The sequence below is a fragment of the Strigops habroptila genome, chromosome 15 (genome assembly GCF_004027225.2).
Source record: "Strigops habroptila isolate Jane chromosome 15, bStrHab1.2.pri, whole genome shotgun sequence".
Lineage (NCBI taxonomy): Eukaryota > Metazoa > Chordata > Aves > Psittaciformes > Psittacidae > Strigops > Strigops habroptila.
The window spans coordinates 12014740-12033970 of NC_044291.2; the positions used below are offsets into that span (position 1 = coordinate 12014740).

At 44.7% G+C, this 19231-nt stretch overlaps 1 protein-coding gene across 5 annotated transcripts in view; it reads left to right on the forward strand.

Annotated features, from left to right (window-relative positions):
- LOC115616921 (ankyrin repeat and MYND domain-containing protein 1-like) overlaps positions 1-13775 on the forward strand; it is an 83192-nt gene extending 69417 nt beyond the window's left edge. For 3 of the 5 annotated variants that reach the window (XM_030506729.1, XM_030506731.1, XM_030506730.1), the window contains 8 exons: positions 537-707; positions 1750-1857; positions 4221-4352; positions 5187-5300; positions 7512-7674; positions 8591-8657; positions 10039-10193; positions 11858-13775. In XM_030506729.1, the coding sequence (XP_030362589.1) occupies positions 537-707; positions 1750-1857; positions 4221-4352; positions 5187-5300; positions 7512-7674; positions 8591-8657; positions 10039-10193; positions 11858-12018 (1071 nt within the window). In that variant the 3' untranslated portion in view covers positions 12019-13775. Of the gene's footprint in view, positions 1-536; positions 708-1749; positions 1858-4220; positions 4353-5186; positions 5301-7511; positions 7773-8590; positions 8658-10038; positions 10194-11857 lie in introns of all 5 variants that reach the window. The other 2 variants (XR_003994437.1, XR_003994438.1) reach the window with 2 other exon arrangements.
- Positions 13776-19231: the final 5456 nt, after the last annotated feature.

Here is a 19231-nt window from a genome sequence, read left to right on the forward strand (position 1 = left end):
GATTTCAATGGCTTTCTCAGTTTGTATTTTAGTACTTTGTCCTTAAGTAGTAAACAGGAGAGCTTAATACCTATTTATCAACAGTACTTAGTTACAGAACGCCCAGACACAGTCTAGGCAAGATTTACTTTTTCAAATATCACTCTTATATTGATCTGGTAACCCTTTGTTCATAGAGCTTAAATGAATATGTGAGGCCCACTCAAGGCAGGTCCTTTGTGCCTGAAAACTTGCTGCTTCCCTCTCACTCCCAACTCTGTATCATTTGGCCCAGTGAAAGTTGTTAACATCTATCTCTCAAATTTGCCATCCCCAGACTTCTCCGGTGGTTTTACTAAACTTCATAATGGGTGGTGCGAAAGCCAACAAGACATGAATGTAAAGAAGAAAGTAGAAAAAGGGTGGTTCTTGTTTTTGTGGGGCTGAGCAAGCCTTGTCCATGGTGGAGATCCAGACCAATGGGTGACCAGGCAGGTGGTTTTTCCTGTTAACTTGTCTTTAAGCTGTGTTGCAAATGTGCACATCATGTCACTTAGATTCCTCAGCCTCAAGATGGAGAAGCTAACTTGAAAGGTGGTGTTACTTTGCAACTGAAAAATGAAGCAGGACCGCCACGAGAGTACTTTTCCTCCTATAGAGGTCCTGTCCCTGAAGAAGGTGGAAGGAGTGCATTGCATATTGCATGCGAAAGAGAGGACAACAGTGAGGTAAGATCATAGCTTCTGAGGCTCTGCTCATGGGGTTTAGTTCTAAGCTAATCTTAAATGACATAACTTAGCAGTGAAGACATTCATCCCTCTGTAAGGAACTGATTGAGTACCATGAATAAACTCCTTTTTTACTGAATTATTAGCATTGTACTGATTAAAAATTTGTTGGCACTTGAGGAAGAAACATTGCTTAAATCTTTGGAGTTCTGTTTGACAAGAGAAACTCCTTTAGTCGAGTTTCCATTGGTTTAATTAGCCATTAACTTAATCGTCCACATGGCAAATATGAAGTTGGACAGTCTTAGTTTTGGCATGCAGTAACCTCTGTGCATTTAATTTTGTACTTCAGTAACATTCTTCAGGCAGATTTGGGATGCATCCAGTTGGAGAAAGGTATTTGAGAGAGGAGACCTACTTCTTGTTCAGCCTGGAGACGAGAAGGCTTGGGAGACCTTAGGGCAGCTTCCAGTGCATAAAGGGGCTGACAAGAAAGCTGGAGAGGGCCTTTGGACAAGGGCCTGTAGGGACAGGACAAGGGGGAATGGCTTAACCTGCCAGAGGGGAGATTGAGATGCGATCTTAGGCAGAAGTTCTTCCCTGTGAGGGTGCTGAGGCGCTGGCACAGGGTGCCCAGAGAAGCTGTAGCTGCCCCATCCCTGGCAGTGTTCAAGGCCAGGTTGGACACAGGGGCTTGGAGCAACCTGCTCTAGTGGAAGGTAACCCTGCCCATGGCAGGGGCTTGGAATTGGATGGGCTTTAAGCTCCCTTCCAACCCAAACCAGTCTGGGATTTTATGATTCTTCAGAAGCAAATTTACACATTCCTTCAGTGGAAGGATTAATGAGATTTGATAATCTGGTTCTCAGTCACGAAAAGTGAATGTAAATTTTTTCTATAACATCACAGTTTAGGTGAAAGGTTTGAATGTGTTTTATACTGCTCATTTTATTAATTATACTCTTATTATTAGATTTAATATTAAAAAGGAAGCTTTGTTATGATCTAATTGTATCTTTTTCTACCACACTTGCCTACAAAGCATGCCAGAGATGTTATCCGCCTCCTTTTAATGCATCAGGCAAATCCAAACACGTTGTGGAGTGGCCATTCACCACTTTCCTTAGCAATTGCGAGTGGAAATGACTTGGTAAGTATCTTTAAGTTTCTTCATTTTTGGGGGGAAAGTATGTTCCTTAATTTTTTTGGGTATACTTCTTCATTCATGTCTGCCTCCTTTGGTGACAGCCAAACTACATAATGAGTGGCGCTTGCAATCATACATTTTCAGCAAAAATAATAAAGTTTTTACTTTTCTTTCAAACCTATGGATATTTCATGAACTGGAGGAACCCTAAAGGACTTTAGTATGAGATAGACAGAAATATTTTGGTAGGACTCAGAAGAGACTAACATTGGAGAACTGCGTTCATTTTTTGAATCCCAAGAACATCCACTTCTCTCACAGGCTGTCTTCTTGCCTGGAGCAATCCAACCAAACACTGAAACACTTGCTTCTGGGTATAAGACAAAAATGTAGGTAGCCATTGATGGTAAGAAGTATGCTGTTCTGTGAAAAGATGAATAATCAGTCTTAGAAAGAGTTTGGTAGTAGTAAAGCTCCACACTCCACAGATGAGTCTTATAGTTCACACAGTAGAATTCAGTGTGTGAATTTCCTGAGCAGGGGGTGGACTGCCTTCTGCCCACACTAGGCCCGTAAGATCAGGTCCACAGCAGCCAGAATGGTGCAAGATATGCAGCCGAAGCAGGTGATGAAGCAGATGTGTCTGCAGTACTCTACCTCTCTTCAAATAGAGCTCAGTGTTTCCAGATTCCTGGCTTATCTTCTTTGTGGAAAGCAATGCAGGAGAATGATGGGGTGAGAGTGGCACCCTGGCTCCCCACTGAGCTCAGCTTTTGTGCAGCTAGCACACGAAGCCATGGTAAGAACACTCCAAAGGGGGGTAAGCCTAGCAGTTCAGATAAGCTGAAAGGGGCAGGGATGGAGTGTGATTTCTGCATCCCTGTTTACCTTTCTCCAATACAAAAGCACACAAATAATCCAGAGCAGCATTCTGTTGGAAACACAGCCATGAGCAAAGCTAGGGGAAACCATTTTCAGTATTTTTTATGAAATCAACATTTTACCTTTTGTTCTGTCACTACAAAATTTATACTTTACATAGGATAAGCAGTAGAACAAAGTAGAAAATATTTGTTGTGTGTTGCTCTTCTTTCTGCTATTCCTTTCACTGGAAGGGAATCAAATATCTATAAAAATAAACCTGGATGCAATATATAGAGCTGGAGGAGCTAGAGTGTCTACTATGGAAGGGGTGACAACTGCATACAACATGAAATAGATTCTGTATCAAGTCTTTGTTTCTGAACCTTTTTCTTTATGCTGTCTTCATAATTTTAAAGTCAATTTTGGTATTCTTCTGGGCAAAAGTGCTTTATTGCAACTGTCGTGGTTTGAGCCCAGCCGGTAACTCAGAACCACACAGCCGCTCGCTCACTCCCCCCCCCCCTTCTTCCTCCCCCTGCTCCCGGAGGGATGGGGAGGAGAATGGGAAGAATGTAACTCCCACGGGTTGAGATAAGAGCAGTCCCGCAACTAAGGTATAACACAAAACCACTACTGCTACCACCAATGATAATAACGATTAGTGAAATAACAAGGGGAGAGGATACAATTGCTCACCACCCGCCGACCGATACCCAGCCTGACCCGAGCAGTGATCAGGGCCTTCCGGGTAACTCCCCCCGGTTTATATACTGGGCATGACGTGCTGTGGTATGGAATACCCCTTTGGCTAGTTTGGGTCAGGTGTCCTGTCTCTGCTTCCTCCCGGCTTCCCCTCCTCCCTGGCAAAGCATGAGACTGAGAAAGTCCTTGGTTGGAATAAACATTACTTAGCAACAACTAAAAACACCGGTGTTATCAGCGTTGTTCCCAGGCTGAAAGTTAAAAAACACAGCACTGCACCAGCTACTAAGCAGGAGAAAAATGACTGCTATAGCTGAACCCAGGACAGCAACACAAAAATTTAGATTTCATGATTTTTAATGAAATAGTCCCATATGCAACGATTTCTACTGCTTCTTTATGTCTGATAAAGTAATGATCCAATAGGCTGTAAGGGATCACCCTATCTAATCCTTATTTTTGTAGTAAAGCATTTTTTTTTTTAAATATACTATGACTCAGACCAGGTGATTTTTAAAGCTACCCTTTCGTACTGTTGTTTGTGTTGTTTGGTAAAGTATTCGATGGTGATGCTATGATTCATGCTAAAAGAAGTAAAACCTACTGTCTGGTGACTAAATTTTTGAGTGTTACTGAAGCTATGACAAATACAGGCAGATACTCCAAGTGTGCTGTCGTAAATACTGTAAAGCTTTAGGGCCTTGACTCATCTGACCAGGGTCTCGGTTTCCTCCTGTAGAACTGTCAATAATGGCTTCTCCAGTCACTAAAGTGTCACATTCGTATATGCACATTTGCAGGCAGTGATTGAACTCCTCAAACATGGGGCTGACCCAAATCTGCCATTGAGTGGAGCAGTAAGAAGTGCTCTGTGTGCTGCTGTCAGTACAGCGTATGAACAGCAGAGGACGGCAGCACAGAGGATTGCCTTGGTGAGATAACTTCTGGGTGTTTGTTGTTTTTTTTCAAACCTCAGAAAACCAGAGAGTTCTGTCTCCTTTCTCTGTAATGGGTAAGCTGATTTCCCCCCACTCTCCCTGTGTCTGTTCCTAATGCTGTTTATTTCTGTCCTGAGGAACAGGTGTTTTGTATGGAAATTCATTTTCATGTTTAAGAGGATTATAACCTCCTTGTGTAGAAAAGGAAAAACTACATTAAAGTCAGATGGGGTAGTTGTAGTGCCCACAGTCCTGTCAAATCTGACTATTACCTTATTTATCCACCCAGCCAGCATCCACACAAAGAGAGATGCGGTTGTCTTTGATTGTTACTGTAAAGTATTTGATACCACTGGTGATGAGTGAGCTTTCTCATTCATGATTAGGTCAATGGCAGCGTTTGGCCTTGCAAAAACTGGAGTTTTTCTCCTCATCCCAGGGAGCACAGGGCTGATCTCATTCAGAGTGGAGGTGGGGAAGGCTGCAGCTGATGGGTCTGGGAGAGGAAGGAATTTCCTCAGGTGGGTTCTGTGCTGAACCCTCCCTCACTAATTGTCTGTGCTGCATTTATTGCTGGAATATTGTGAGATATCCAGAAACAAATAGCAACTGCCTGCAAGAAGGTTTTGCTTAGAAAACATGTTTAGATTTGACAATTCATCATCAGCTCTAAAGGGGCAGAAGAAATGCATGGTTTTGTGCACAAAATGTTCTCACAAATAGAGGTTAAGCTCTGATGCTCAGTACTGTCTCTTTAGCTGTGGTATGAATGCAATTTCTGGGAAAGTTTTCTTTTTGCTTGAATGTGTAATGATTTGCTTTCTTCAGGTTGATAAGCTGCTTGAAGCTGGTGCAGATATCCTTGCACCAGTTACTCTTCAGGAAGGACAGAGAAAAGCTGTGGGAACAGTTGTTGACTACGCCTATTATGAATATTACCAGGTATAACTTCAGTTCCCATATCTGAAAGTCCTGTGCATTTGCATCCATTCAAGTACATGGCCTGTTATGTCCTTATGAATTGTCTAGGGCCTCCTTCGGAACCTTTTATGGAAATTTGATTTTCTCTTCTTTTTTGGTGAGACTCAGTTCAGCACCAAATGAAACATTAATCACTTGAAGTCTTAATAACTCTAATAGTTTTGCCTGTGAAGGCAATCCTAGCTGTCACATATTGTTGTAAGATTCCATCCATAGTCTGGTTGAAGAGGGTTACTTGTAATCTTAAACTCAGGCATTAAAACCAAAAGTAGTATGTGTTTCTGCAAGGCTACAATGAAATCAGGGGAAGTTATTATGGGTTATAGATCATGGTAATTTTTGATGTCTTGGAAGCTATGAGAGGACATTATTGGTCGAAATTTAAAATAATGGATTTCCTAAATAAAATACATATATTTAAATAAAACATACATTAAAATATGTATTATGCATTATATGTTACAGATAAATAACTAAAGTATATACTTATTAAGTAAGTGAATTTACTAAAGGGATCTTTAATCATTTAGTAATGCCTTATAAAAAGAATCTCACTGTGAAGTATAACAAATAAATTTCTACCTGATGTTATTTTTTTGGATATATTTGTTTATAAAAAATACTTTAAAAAGGCCTGGGATTCTGTGACAGTTCTAATTAAAACTATTTTTTTATGGGTTTTTTTTTTTTTTATAGCATTCTTACTAACAAGAAAACGTACACGTTGAGCAGATTGCTTGTCTGAAACGTAAACAGCAGTTGTTCTGAAAAGAACAATAGTAATGGTCACCTTGTTCACAGAGCAGCCTGCTTAGAGCTACTGAGGGTTTTTGCATCCCACACCAATGTTCTATGTCGACATCAAGTTGTGATTGTAGCTAATCCTCAAACAGGAAAATAAGCAATTCATAGCTGTAATCACAGGTCAAATTTGATCACTGTACTCCATGTGCCTTACTGTCTTGTTCTGGACTTTTGTCTATACTCTCCTTCCTGACACTTGCTGCAGGGAAGTAGTATGGGGAATGGAGTAACATAATAGTGGGCAAACAGTGCCCTCCAGCTGTCTTTTAATTTTCAAGAAACTTCGTGGTGCTTCCAGAAGTGCTGGGAGAAGAGCTCTGCAAGATGAGGGTAGCTTCCAAGTGCAAGATCCTGCACATGGGTCCGTGCAACCCCTGGTATCAATAAAGGCTGGGGGTGAGGCAGCGATTGAGAGCAGCCCTGAAGAGAAGGACATGGGGGTACTGGTGGTTGAAAAGCTGGATGTGGCCCGGCACTGTGCGCTTGAGCCTAGAACCCACCCCGCCATGTGCTGGGCTGCATCCCCAGAGCATGAGCAGCCGGTCAAGGGAGAGGATTCTCCCCCTCTGCTGTGCTCTGGGGAGATCCCCCCTGCAGCCCTGCGTCCAGCTCTGGGGCAAGAACACAAGAGGGACATGGAGCTGTTGGAGCGAGTCCAGAGGAGGCCACGGAGATGCTGCGAGGGCTGGAGCAGCTCTGCTCTGGATCCAGGCTGAGAGAGCTGGGCTGGTTTAGCCTGGAGAAGAGAAGTCTCCAAGGAGAACTTACTGCATCCTTTCAGTACTTAAAGGGAGCTTATAAGAGGGGGACAAACCTTTTAGCAGGCCAGTTGCAATAGGACAAGGAGTAATAGTTCTAAACTTGAAAGAGGGTAGATTTTACTAGATGTAAGGAAATTTTTTACAATGTGAGTGGTGAAACACTGGAATAGGTTTCACAGAGAAGATATGAAACCTATTCCAGTGGGAATAGATGCCTTATCCCTGGAAACACCGTCCCTTGCTTGATGGTGCTCTGAGCAACCTGATCTAGTTGAAGATATCCCTGCTTATTACAGGGGGGTTGGACTAGATGACCTTTAAAGGTCCTTCCCAACCCAAACTATTCTATTATTCTATGATGTCCTCTTGAAGAAACATCTGGAAATTGTTTTAGTTAACTTCTTGAGCACTCACCAAACTGATAACTGGAACAACTAGGACATCTAATGTGGACATATTCTGTGCTCCATATCATGGACTGAGCTCCAAGCCAGAATCCAGCAGGGACAATGCTGTGCTTTTGGAATAGGTTGGCTTTAACTCTGAAACACTAACTTGTGTGTTAGTGTTCCCATACGTTAGTGAATTATCTCATATTATGTTGCAGGATAGAATTGCTCACACACCATACCACATACTGTCAGCATCTGAGCAGGAAGTTTTTCAAACACGCCAGTCACTGCTGGAACACATTACAGCGAAGCTCCGTGAGCGTGTCGTCCTGAAAGAGAAAGAGTGGGATCAAGAAGAGCTGAGAAGATCGAAGAAATGTTAGTTCAAGTCTAAGATTAGTTCAAGATCAAGGGTAGCATCACCTGATGTGAAGGGGAATTGATTATTATAGTTCTAGTTATCATTATCTGAAAAGGTAACTCCTAATAAAAACTGCTTATCCATGTTTGGTAAGGAGATGTAGGGGTTCTACAAATATTAAAGAGAATGAACAGACTTTGTGAAGAAAATCTGGGTTTAGTGCCTGTCAGCTGCTTCCTGGTAAATCCCTGTACAAGATCTACTACATGTGTTAAGGAGTGATTGAGGGAGTTGGCTCTTCTTTCATGGGAGAACCTTGGAATTGCTTTGCATTTAGTGCAGGGATCCGGATACATGCAATGGTCACTGTGGGTGTCTAGCGTATCTTCATTCCTTATGGCAACTGACTATCAGGTCCTTTCCTAAGGCTCCCATTGTGTCAGTGCTCTTCTGCTATTAAAGTAGCAACAATGAATATATTAATATGTTACATAAATCTTAATTTGGATGATCTGAGTTACACCCTCAGTAGTGATCAAATGTGTGGTGAAATCAGGCTTAGAATCTAGGTCTCTGATAGGTCTTTGGGACATAAGATGTAGCACACCTGGGAAGTGAACTCGGAATGTAAGGTTGTTACCTTTGCAGTTCAGCATAACCTGTGACTCTGTGGCTTGTCACAAGCAGGTGGTAAGAATAAATTATCTGTATGGTTTCTTCCTCTTGGCTATGACAAGGAGCAACTTGGCTCCTATTTTCTTGGCTTCTGAAGCTTATGGATGGAAGATGCATTTTATTATGTATCTTCAAATTTTCTACAGTAGACAGAGCCAAGCAGACTTTTAATGAAAATGGGTCTTGTGACTAGTATTTGAATTCTTATGTCAGAATACCAATTTTTGTTTTCCCCCGTGTTCTCTTTTGCTGGTGTAGTGGATTCAGCCGTTCATACACGTGTTTCAAAGAAGAAGGGAGGGAGCCATCATGTGGAAGAAATGAGGTAAGACACTACTACAGGATACTGCACTCGAGTATTGACTATTAGGAGTCAAAAATCTTACGCCCTGGGGTTTTTTTTCCTCACCAAAATTATTGTCACCCTGCCATTTTTCTCGTTCCTAATTTTCCTCTCCGGTCCATCCAGACTTACCAGCTGCCATTAGGTTCTTTCTCTGCCCTGATCATATCACTCCTTTTCAGCTTCAGACTTTGCTGTGACTGTTTATAATATTCAGTCTTCTTGTGGGAAGCAGAGTGTCCTTGTGTTTTAAACCAATTAATGACATCAGTACATTAGAGTAGCATGCAAATATTAAGAATTAGGCCCATACAAATTTTGTAGCTTACATTTCTCCAGAAATTGCAGGAATAAGTTGTACAATTTGAATGTTATTCTTGGAACTGTGTATTAACAAAAGTTTGAATAATAATGGAATACTTGCCTCAAGAATATTGAATTCTGTCACCAGTTTCTCTTACTGCAGGGAATTCACAGGCTTCTGAACTTTGTCTCAGTATTTGAATCAAGAGGAAGTAAGATAGGCATCAGGAACTGGGGCCCTTTTGAAGATGGAAATTTTGAAGTAGCATTTTTTTCTGAACTGAGATAGATCAATAATAGCATAAGATACAGAAATAGCTAGAAGAACATAAACTGACCCAAACTAAAATCTGGAAAGTTAAACTAGTACACAAAGATTTTACAAATAGATCTCACTGATGACTTGCAGCAACAGATGAAACCTTAGTGAAACTTGCTATTTGAAAATGATTCTTAGATGCTTTTAAAAGGATGTGAATCTGTAGTCCAGCTTGCACTTATATCTAATGTTCTGCTTCCCAGTCCCACTGACAGCCTTAGCCCAAGCACTCTTTGTGTTCCAACTTTGGAATAACTGTTGTGGTGCAGAGGCCTGTGAAAGTCCTTGTTTGTCTCTGCAGTATTCCAGGGGGTTCTGTCAGGGTTGTTTTAAGTTTGCCAGCAAGGCTTTGTTATCTCTGGCCATTTATTATCTGGTTGTATGCCAGTTTGAAAACAGACATCTCCAGGCTGAGTGTACCATAAAGCATGCAGTGTTCTAGTGTATGGAAGGATGTGAATGTTGGTTTGGTAAAAGCTCGGTCATTTTTCTCACTAGGACACTTGGCTTTTCTCGGGGCTGGCATTGCAGCTGGTATGCAGTCTGCTCCCCACTGACCCCCGTGATAAGCTACAGAGACTCCTGTTCCTTTATTGCTGAGCATTACTGTTGAACATTATTATTTCTGTGTTATAGCCATTTTAATTCAGTTTTAGTGTGATCTGCAGACATGCTTTCAGCTTGAGGAAAGCACTAACCAAACAACAATGTGCTTTCATTTTACAACTGCCTTTGTTCTAGACTACCTTTCTTTAAATACTGCTATCAGTGCGGACGTTCAGTTGGTGTTCAGCTCTCACCTTGCCAGCGTTGTCATGAAGTCTTCACTTGCAGTGATATTTGCAAAAAGAAATCCTGGAATGAGCGGCATAGGCAGGAGTGTTTGGGATTGCTGGGTAAGTCTGCCCGTCATTACGATCTGAGTACAATGGTTTGTGCTTGTATACTGACTGGGGTATGCCTTCTGTGTAATGCACCAGTAAAATGTGTTTTACAAAAGAATTTAAATAAGAAGGTTCGGTTCATTCACTTGAATAGCTGTGATCTTTGTAAAGCCACCAGCTTTGAGAGAGCTGTTGGTCATTACTCACAACTTCAGGAGAAAAGAATCTTTAAGGTGAGTGCAGAGCAAAGGAAATACTCTCTCTAAGACTAAGGTTAGCTACTGTAGACATCAATAGACAACTTTCCAGGCTGAAAGACCACTATAGATCAAACAAGCTAGGCAGGGTGGAGCTTTCGGTACAAGCTCTACCACTTAATCACCTGTACCTGTATATTAGAAGAGAAGTAAATGAGATTTCTGACCTTTATGCATGGATTTGTTGATACCACACCACTGTGCTTATTGGAAACCACACTTGTGCTCATAAAAATGAAGCCACGTGCTACCTAGCAGTAGAAGACTAGCAAGGTAGAAATTACACTATTTTAATTATATCAGATGCTCACATAGATTGAATGAGAAATCTGTCAACTGTGAGGTGGATACAGAACTGCTGTATTCACAGAAGTTCTGCGATTGATCTATTTTTTAGCGGCTGCCTTGAATGGGACTTTTAAATCTGGATACATGGAAAACCCTGTGTGTTTGGAATGGTGAGGTCTGTCTCATTGGAGATAAGTTATGTCAAACATACATGCATACCAGTATGGGCTCTGTATAGAATCAAAATATTATGGAACAGAACAGAATAGGCATCAACCGGAAAGGACAAATGGTGGGTAATATGGCAGCTGTACACTGAAGGACTTAAACATGAAAAAAAGTACATTCGTTTAGAAAACAGAATTTTACTACCTTGTGTTTAAAAATTTAATGCATTATGGATACAGCTGGGTGATGTTATGATGCTAATTAGTAGTTATTTAAGTTACTGCTTCTTTGAGATAATCCTTTTCCTGTATGGCAAATGTCAAATTTCATTCAATTCAAATTCAGTGGCTTCAATTCAGAACCAGTGTGAATGCCTTCCTGTAGACAGAATTGTTTTCGGTAATAAACAAACTTCCTCAGAAGTGTTTCCCTGTCTAGTTAATTTTGAGGTAGAAAGGTTTTTGTTTGTTCCTTTGTTATATTATTTTTCTCTCCCATCATGTCCTTGATTTAAAATGACCTGAAATTCCCTCAGATGAGTTTCAGCAATTCAATCTGTTGCTCTGAGAGGCTCTGATGCCCTCCACCCCCTTTCCTGATTCCTTTTCACTGTAGTATGATGTGATTAGCATTTATTTTGTACTTTATAAGCAATACTCTCAATGTTTATCTGAGTTCTGAAGTAACTAATAGTATTAACTGCAGGATTAATACATTCTCAAATACATTTACTAGAAGAAACAAGTGTCATTTACACTTCCATATGTAGTCATTGTTTGCTAGGAAGTTTATAGGTGAGTAGGTAGCCACAGCTACCCAAGAGTTGTATCTGTTAACATCACATTTAATAAACTATGCCAAAATAGGAGCTTCCTTGAGTCTTGTACATGCTTCCAGTTTATTGTTTCAGAGAAACAAAAGTCACACAAAGAAACATGGCCTGTTTTGTTTTTTTTTTTCCAGAGAAGAGTACAGCTCGAGCAGCTCTGGATGGAAGCCGCGCAGGATGCCAAAAGAACGTCACTGGCAAAAAGGGGGAAAACGGAAGAGAAAGAAAAGATGAAGAGAGAGGTGGAAGAAAGAGTAAAGCTGGGACTGGTGAAAGAGAGCATCACAAAGAATGACTGACTTGTTTCAGGTCACTCCTACTATTGTTAGGACAAGTTTTAATACCACTGTTCTTTCAGCCTTGTAACGCACTTCTACTAAGCTTAAAAGTGATCTAATTTGACATGTTTTGAGAAAGTAAAGCCAAACCATCTTTCTAAGATATTGCATATGAGCTCAAGGATTATAATCCCCTCGAAAACCAGTGTGTGTGTGTGTATGCAAGCTATGTATTTATGTAAGTTTGCAATTAGAAATACAGTGACCTTCAGATTGCTTTTAATGATCTAATGCCATATATATATATATTTTAAAACCCAACATTGCCCCTTATTAATCATCGTCACAAATACTCCCTCCAGTAGGGAGCAATGGGCCCATTTGGGAATGAGACTTGCTCTCTAGGGAAGTTCATGGGGAGCTTAGGTCTGGGCTCCTGGGTAGACGTTGCTGCAGACTGTTCAGCACTTAGACTGTTACCCCTTGATGTTAGCCCACATGGACACTGACAGTCCTGCCAGGAGAGTATCTGAGCATATCGAGAGTGACTACATGGCTGGGGGGATGAGGGCTAAGGTCAGGGTGAGTCCACATGGTTTTCTCTTTAGTCCTACTGTCGAATTGGAAAGGTTTAAGGAGTGGATGGATCTTGAGGTTCAGCACATTGTTGTGCAGCTGTGTCACTGACAATGGTTTGATTTTAAAACCACAGGACCCTCTTTGGGGGTCAAGGATTGGTAGGGACAAGTAGAATCTTCCTGACAAACTGGGGTAAAAACCACTCTTTGCTAACAGACTGGCAAACCTGAGGAGACTAGAATAAGATAGGAGGGAGATGATGACCCACATTCAAGTGAGGAAGTGGTGGATTGGACTGGCAAGCAAAGGTGCAGAGTGATGTGGTTAACAGTCCTCAAAATCTACAGAACAGGGAAGAATGGTGCACACCCACAAATAAGGAATTGCTGAGAGGACATTGGTGGAGGGGTGGAGGTTGTCCCTCACCTTTCAGGAGTGTCTATACACTAATGCAGTCAGTATGGGGAGCAAACAGGAGATGTTAGAAGTTTACATGCCATTAGAGGGCTACAGTCTCAGTGAAGTCATAGAGATGAGGTGGGAAAGCTCACATGACAGAAGTGCTGAAATGGGTGGACACAGGCTCTTTAGGAAGGACAGACTGGGAAGATGATGAGCAGGAGTTGCTCTTACTGTGACAGCAGCTGGAATCCATGGAGCTCTGCCTTGGGGTGAACAATGAGCTGATTGAGAGGTTATGGCTCAGGATTAGCCGGCAGACTAACATGGGTGATGTGAGGTGAGGTATCTGTACAGACTGCCTGATCATGAAGAAGTAGATGAGGTCTTCGTCAAACAGCTGGAAGAAACCTCATGCTCATAGGACCAAGTCCTCAGGGGGGGACTTTAAGCACCCTGGTATGTCATAGAAGGACATACAGAACATGAATAATCCAGGGCGTTTCTGGAGTACACTCACAACAACTTCCTAGCACAGGTGATTGAGGATCCAATCAAGGGAGGTGCGCTGTTCAACCTAATGCTTACAAAGAAGTTAAAACTGATTAACTGGTTAGGTGACATCAATCTGGAAGGTTGAGCTGACTGACTAGACCAACTCCAAGCACCTTGGACAGGTGATTACGAATGAAAACAGCAGAAATCTTACATTTGCCACTTTGTATTATGGATGCCAGTGATACTCCATCATCTTTCAAATTAAGAATTTGTAAATGAGTAAATCATTAATGTACTTGCTGATGTAGCCTTTTTATGTCAGTGGTGTGTTTCTGTACCCTAATACTCCATGGTGGTATACTGAGGCACCGTCACTTCCATTATTTAGCTCCCCTAGTCAAGGGAAAAGAGGGCTGGCTGCAGGTGCCTACAGTCAAGCATTAAGGCAAGAGAGGAGGCTGCACAGGCAGATGTCCAGAGAAAGGAACACGTAAGGCTGTGGAAAGCAACAGCCCAATTTCACCGCTTGATGCTGGTGAAGACTGTCATGTTATGGATTAAGAGGCCATCTCAGGAGTCAGATGAGCTGGACTATTTGCCTTTCCAAGTCCGAAGGATCTTTATGAAGCTGGAATTTAGCTTCCAAGTGTGCCTGTATAGAGAAGCCATGTGGCTTCCTAGAGGGAACTCCACAGCAAAGAAAGCAGAAATGTCCACCCGTGCTGCTTTTAGGTCCCATGGGAAACTGATGTTCTTTCTAGCTCCTCTCTTAGGGCACAGGATGGGGAGGGACCCTTTCAATCCCCTTACTGGGACTGAAGTGAGCTGAAGTTTCCTCTTCTGAAATGTAAAACCTTGTCTTAGTACCAACTTTCAGGGCTCTCAGCTCGACCTCAGACTCCACAATGTTACGATCACTGCAGCCAAGGCTATCACTGAGATATTATAAAGCAGTTGGTTTTGCTTTATGAGTAGCAAGATTAAGGTACATTAGTAGCAACTGTAGATTTATTAGACATTAGGCAGTTCTTCCCTGTGAGGGTGGTGAGGTGCTGGCAGAGGTTGCCCAGAGAAGCTGTGGCTGCCTCACCCCTGGCAGTGTTCAAGGCCAGGTTTGACAGGGCTGGGAGCAACCTGGTCTAGTGGAAGGTGTCCCTGCCTGTGGGAGCAGGTTGGAACTGGATGAGCTTCAAGGTCCCTTCCAACACAAACCAGTCTATAATTCTATGATTCTATGATACTAAGGCTACTTCCAGGGTGCTGGGGCCCAGTCAGGCCTTCCTGTGCAAGGCTGTTCTCTCAGGGGCTGGGAGCACCCTGGGGCATGGTGGAGCTGTGCCCAGAGGTGGGGAAAAGCTGCTGCATGGGAGTGGGGAAGTGGCAGGGACTGTGGGAGCAGAAAGGGCTCAGTGAGCTGTTTGTGAACATCCCACTGGGGGAAAGCACCGCTCCGGAATAAACACGGCACAGCAGCCTCCCGGGGCCAGCAAGGCCTGAAGCACATGGCCAAAGCATTGGGCAGCCGGATAGGGCCAGAGAACAGGAAGGTCTGGCGAAGGTGCTGCCAAGCCTGGAAAAGAAGATGACCCACCAGTCCTGTCCCCTAGCACTGCCCCACAAGAAAAGCAGAGGAGAATGACTCACAAATGAGTGTGGGATATCCCAGTTAGGAGAAGACATACAGTCAACTTTATTGTGCTGGGAGATGGGGAGCGGCTCTTAGGGCAGGCACATGGCTGGTCCCACAGGGTTTTCCAGGCCAGGTGTATGGCTTTTGCTCCTGCCCCTGTAATCATGAGCAGTGTTGGATCCGGTCTGGCCCAGGGCAGCTGGAATGGTTTCTGCTTTCAGGCACTGGGCAGCTGTGGAATCGCCCTAGTGGACCCTGGGTGATGGTGCTGGGCCTGCTGCTCTCATAGGCTTGGGAGCCATGGGACAGCCCCAATACCTGCTGGCTGGCAGAGGTGGAGCTGACAATCTCTGAATTGTCACTGGAGGCTATGAGGGGAGATATAAGAAGGTCAGCAGTACAGCCACCCAGCCCTAGGGCAGGATGGTGCGTGCTGTGGTGGTGCCCACAGAGCTCCTGGAGCCAAACCTACCCTAAAACCCTGCTACCAGGCCTAGCCTGGCCCCTGGCTCTAGCGCAGGGGCTCCTGGGTGCTTTGTCTCCTACCAGTGCCCACACCAGCAAAGCAGCCACACTCCCAGGTGATTGCTCTGTACCTCAAGTAGGAGCGGAGTCGGTGGATGCCTTTGGTGGTACAGGAGCTGCTCAGCAGCAATTGCCAGGGCCTGGGGAAGCAAGCAGGTTGCTGGTTGTGAAGATAAAGTGATGCAGACAAGCCCAGCAGAGCCCTTTTTCCTAGTCCTTCCTCCCTGAGCCCCTGGGGAGACAGAGATCCCATGCAGAGCCCTAGATTGCTTCTTTAGCAACTTACCCCTCTTCTTCTGCCTGCTCCCTGCCTCCCGGACAAAGGCACTTTCTGGCATTGCAGCAGTTGTGCCTCTGATATACCAGTCCAAGTGCTCAGTCCTGTTTCCATGATGGTTGTCTGTTGGAGAAGGAAGGGAAAAGTGTTGAGCTCCTGCTGCCCCAGCATCCAGCTGATCCAGGCTGTCCCTGCTCTTCTGCCTCCACCCCATTTCCATCTTCTCCATGAAGCTGAGGACAGGAGTCAGCGGACAGCAGAAGGCCAGGCCTGCTAGCGCCATCCCTGGCCTGGCACTGTGCTTGTGACTGATGTTGTGTGAGTTGGGAAGAGAAAAAACAACCTCTTGGAGACTTGAACACCCATGGTGAGCATTTCCATCACAAACTGATCTTTGTTTTGGCAATGCAAGCAGTGGAACTCACCAGGCAATAGGTGTGGGCACAGAGCCCTTTCTTCACTGTTTTGCGCCCACAGATATCTGGGTCAGCCTCTGCCCGGTGACACAGCACGCATGCTGGAGGGGACAGAGCAAATGCCGCTGGGAATGAGCACCTCTGTACGCCTGTGAAAGAGTCCCTGTGAGACTGCCTCCGAGGCCCTGCTCTGTCCCTGCCTAGGTGGCTGAAGGGCAGAGCTTGGGCCTGTGGAGAGGGGAGCATGGCAGGCATGAGTGCCCTGCAGGTGTCCACAACCCAGCCTGGGCCCCACTTGCTGAGGAGAGGAGGGACCCTGCCCTAGGGTAGTTGGGAAGCCCCTTCATTCCTCTGCCACTGGTCTTGGCCACGCACAGACTGTCCCGACAATCCCTTTGCCAGCTATGGGAAGCTGTGAAGAGGGATACTTTGCTCTCACCTTTCTCCCTCAAGTCAGCATCTTGCTGCTTCATTGCGCACATGGTGCCTTTTGAAAGCCAGCACTTGGAGCGCCTCTGCCCCATCAGCACCAATGCTTCTCGTCCAGATGCTCCTCTTCCAACCCTGACAGAACAGTGGGATGTGGGTGAGCTCTCTGCACAGGCCCCAGAGCCCCGAGGTGTGAAGCTCCCCTCCTCCCTCAGCAGCCCCAGGAGAACCCCTTCCTTCCCTGTCCTCCCCTCACCGGGTCACACCAACACGCAGCTGGAGCCCAGCACTCTTTTATCCAGGCCTTGGCAATGGTGGAAGTAGCCACTGTGACACAGCACCACCCATCTGCATGTGCCCCCAGTAAGGGGGCAAGGACGGCCTTGGCTTCCTGCTACCCCCTGTAACATGGCCACCATCTCACAGTGGGTGGGTCTGAATTGCGAGGCCAGGACCAAACCCTTGGCACCTGGGTCAGGAGGTCTGCCGTTCTTGCACACCTACAGGACTGCAGTGCTCGGCTGTGGTGTCTCCAGCCTTGAAGCCAGGCCCAACCCATCTGGATATGGGCCTGGACAGCCTACTCCAGGAGGCCCCTGCTTGAGCAGGCACTTGGGCTAGATGGTCTCCAGAGGTGCCCTCCAACCTTGATCAGTCTGGGCTTGTGCTTTTGTTGCTCCTGGACTGGCCAGGCATCAGCCAGCTCATGGTGAGCAATTGTAGCTCTTTGCATCACTTGTCTTCTTTATCTTGATTGAGTTTGTTTTGCTCATTAAACTGTCTTTATCTCAAACCATGAGGTTTTGCATTTTTACCCTTCTGATTCTCTCCCCCATCCCAGTGTGGAGGTGAGTGAGCATCTGTGAGGGGTTTAGCTGCCTACCAGGGTTAAACTGTGCCAGCATGGGACATGGGTGCTGCTGAGCATGGGGCTGGGGACCTCATCAAATGGGGGGCAAGGGCCAAGCTGAGGATCAGGGCTCACAAAGAGCATGGAGGTAAGGGCCAAGCATGGAGCTGGAGCCAGGGACGAGTGTGGGGATGGGGACTGCACTGACGCTGGGATGGGAAGGGTGGATGGGTATGGCTCTGAGCGTGGGGACAGGGACAGTGCTGAGCATGGGGGCAGGTATAGCACTGGGCTGCAGAAGCCTCTGGGAAAAGGCTGCAGCCAGTGGCAAACCAGGGTGGGATCATGGTACAGAAGCAAGTAGGGACACCTTGGCACAACATAGAGACGGACTTTTAGAATCCCTGGAGTGAGCAGGATGAAAAACAACCAATTGCAGTCAGATGAGGGAATGTCAGTAAGGGTCAACAGAGCACCCATCTGATGTTTATGCTTGATGAGCTTAGCAAAGGAGTATGTATGGGAGGGTCCACCCTGAAAATAATTTTTCCCTTTTTGTCAACCAACCCACTCCTGACATCCAAAAAGATTTTTCTAAACATGCTCCAGCATGGCAAGGGCAAGGAAGACATGAAATTGTTAGCATAGCAACTTTTGTCTTTAATGGCAGGAAAGATCATAAGGAGAAAATGAGGAACAATGCAAGAGGAAAGTTCCCTTGCTAGTTCCCACAGCCCTTAGGGGTCCAGGACCCTTTTTCCCAAGAGGAAGGGAACAACGGCAAGGATACAGTAAACCACGAGGACTTTTCCCCCCTGAAATCCCCCAAGCCAATTTCTGCAACTATTGTGAGTCATACGGCCACCGGAAAAAAGATTACCCCTTTAAGGTATGTTTTTCCTTGGCACCACAAGCTATGCCAGGTTTAACCATGACTTCCAAATCCAATCCCCTGCACCTGCACAGGAACATAAATGTACCCAAGATTCACAATTACTGGGAGTCTGTTATATAGCAACCATGAGTAAAGCCCACATGATTTTAAATAACATAAACCCACAACAAGAGCTCCCACACACCCTTACAGGCGAGGAAGGTGTGTGTGGGAGATTCTTTGTGCCCGATAGATATGTGCACCATGCATTCATCTCTGAACAAATGACCACACAACATGAACAGAGTGGGACGACAATATAGCATGGGAATTGAACAAAGGTCCCCAAGATGTACCCTTTTTCAGAAAAGACACCCTTCCAGGTGGGCCACTTATCAATTACACATTCTTTTGTACTATTTGAAAACAGCCCAACCAATGTCTTAGGGAGACATTTACACTGCAAACTGCAGGCCAATTTAACTACCCATTAACAACTACCTAAACTATGCCTGGATGGAAAACCTGACTACCGATTTGTATAGCATCAAAGAGCCATCGATGACTGGGCTCAAATATCCCACCTGATAGTGCCTGATCCATCAACTCTTATTGCCTTTATCCCCCCAGTGTGGTGACCTTCCACATCCTAGCAGCCTTCCAATATCTGAAGTGGGCCAACAAGGATGCTGGAGAGGGACTATTCATCAGGGACTGTAGCAATAGGACGAGGGGTGGTGGATTCAAACTAAA